Source organism: Bison bison, unplaced genomic scaffold (assembly GCF_000754665.1).
Source record: "Bison bison bison isolate TAMUID 2011002044 unplaced genomic scaffold, Bison_UMD1.0 scf7180017864322, whole genome shotgun sequence".
Lineage (NCBI taxonomy): Eukaryota > Metazoa > Chordata > Mammalia > Artiodactyla > Bovidae > Bison > Bison bison.
In genome coordinates, this window is record NW_011494894.1 from 8,826,745 (window position 1) to 8,828,558 (window position 1,814).

Below are 1,814 nucleotides of genomic sequence, written 5' to 3' on the forward strand. Positions count from 1 at the left end.
CCCCCATGCTCCCAGGAGCTGGTCCGTGTCCTTGGAAGAGGTGGCCCACACAGCCCAGTGTGTGGGAGGCAGCCTCGCTGCCACCATCAAAACACAGCAGGCTTGCTCTCCTGGCAGGAACAGCAAGAGCCAGCCTGGTTTCCAGCTTCCCGGCTGCGCCGAAGGTGTAAGAGGTCCAAGGACAACCAGACCTTGCTTTCTGCCCTTCGTCTATTCTTCCTCAGCTCACAGAGAACCCACCCGGCTAGCAGTTGGTGTTTGAGCCCCAGGGTGGGACAGAGCACAGATGCTACTCAGCAAATGCTCACACTGGCCATCCTGACAGCACTGTCTCCTGGGGCTTCCAGCAAGGGGGACCTCCACAGGATTAAGGGCGACTGGGGAGTTTTCACAGGTTCCAGGTCCTCCTTCACCTGTGAGGGACCAACAGTGGCTGGTGTGGCTTCCAGCTGCATACAGACCTGTAGTGATAACTCAGTTCCTGTGGCTGTGAAGGTGACTAAGTCTGTTCTTTGGGATCTTCCTTTTTGCAGGTTTCCTGAGCCAAGTGAAGGTCTGTCTTGGAGAAGCCAGAGTAGAAGGGCCTGCACGTAATGGCACAGGGGGACCCCCAGAATGGGTGGGGAGATGCATCTCCCCTCTGCAGCTTGACTGGGGAGGCTTATGACCCCAGGATGCTGAGCGTCAACTTGGAGAGTGAGGATGAGGCTCCTGGAAAGGCAGGAGACCAAGGGGCCACTGGTGACCCTGATCAGCAGGCCCGACCAAGGGGCAGCTCCCAAGTGACCGAGGACAATCCTGACTTGCTCTGGAAGCATCCAGCCTGCAGGAAGGAAGAGAAATTCTCTGACTCCTTTAGTGCCGCAGGTGTGGGGAAGAAACCCAGGGCACCACTGCGGAAGAAGGCCAGTTGGGAAAGAGATGCGTCAAAGATCACCCCAACCGAGGCCTCCCCCAGAGCAAGCATGACTCCCAGTGCCCTCCCCGGGGGCCTCGTGCGCAAGTGGTTCGGGGAGACGCAACCTCCTAGGGCCTCATTACCTGCTGGTGATGAGGCAGACTCAAGGGCAAATCTGGACGCCACCCTCGGGGTCCCATCCAACTTCCTTGGTTCTGCAAGGTGCTTCTGTGCACAGAAGGATGGAGACAAGTCCCCAGACAACTCCTCTGCGGGGGCGTGTGTCCCCAAAGCAGGGGGCAGTTGGGACCTCTCCACGCAAGAGACACACACACCAGCCCAGGAGTCGGCTACCCAGGCCTGCCTGGCAGTGGAGGAGGCTCTGGCCAAAGCGCGGAAGGGCTCTAAGGACCCGAACCCGGCGGGCTCCAGGGAGGGCAGGCAGGGCGAGGCACGTCCCTACAAGTGCCTGCGGGGCGGGAGGGCCGTCCAGAAGTCGCTGGGCGCTAAGCCTTACGCGTGCGAGCTGTGCGGGAAGGCGTACTCCCACCGGGCCACGCTCCAGCAGCACCAGCGCCTGCACACAGGCGAGCGGCCCTACCAGTGCCCCTTCTGCGACAAGACCTACACCTGGTCCTCCGATCACCGCAAGCACATCCGCACGCACACGGGCGAGAAACCCTACCCGTGCCCGGACTGCGGGAAGGCCTTCGTGCGCTCCTCGGACCTGCGCAAACACCAGCGCAACATGCACAGCAACGACAAGCCCTTTCCGTGCGCCGAGTGCGGCCTGACCTTCAACAAGCCGCTGTCGCTGCTGCGCCACCAGCGCACGCACCTGGGCGAGAAGCCCTTCCGCTGCCCCACCTGCGACCGGGAGTTCGCAGTGGCCAGCCGGATGATGGAGCACCAGCGC

General features: G+C 61.8%; 1 protein-coding gene across 1 annotated transcript in view; it reads left to right on the forward strand.

The window, feature by feature from the left end:
* Positions 1 to 593: 593 nt before the first annotated feature.
* ZNF648 (zinc finger protein 648) overlaps positions 594 to 1,814 on the forward strand; it is a 1,718-nt gene continuing 497 nt past the window's right edge. The window contains exon 1 of the mRNA XM_010853134.1: positions 594 to 1,812. Coding sequence (XP_010851436.1) covers positions 594 to 1,812 — 1,219 coding nt within the window. The remainder of the gene's footprint in view (positions 1,813 to 1,814) is intronic.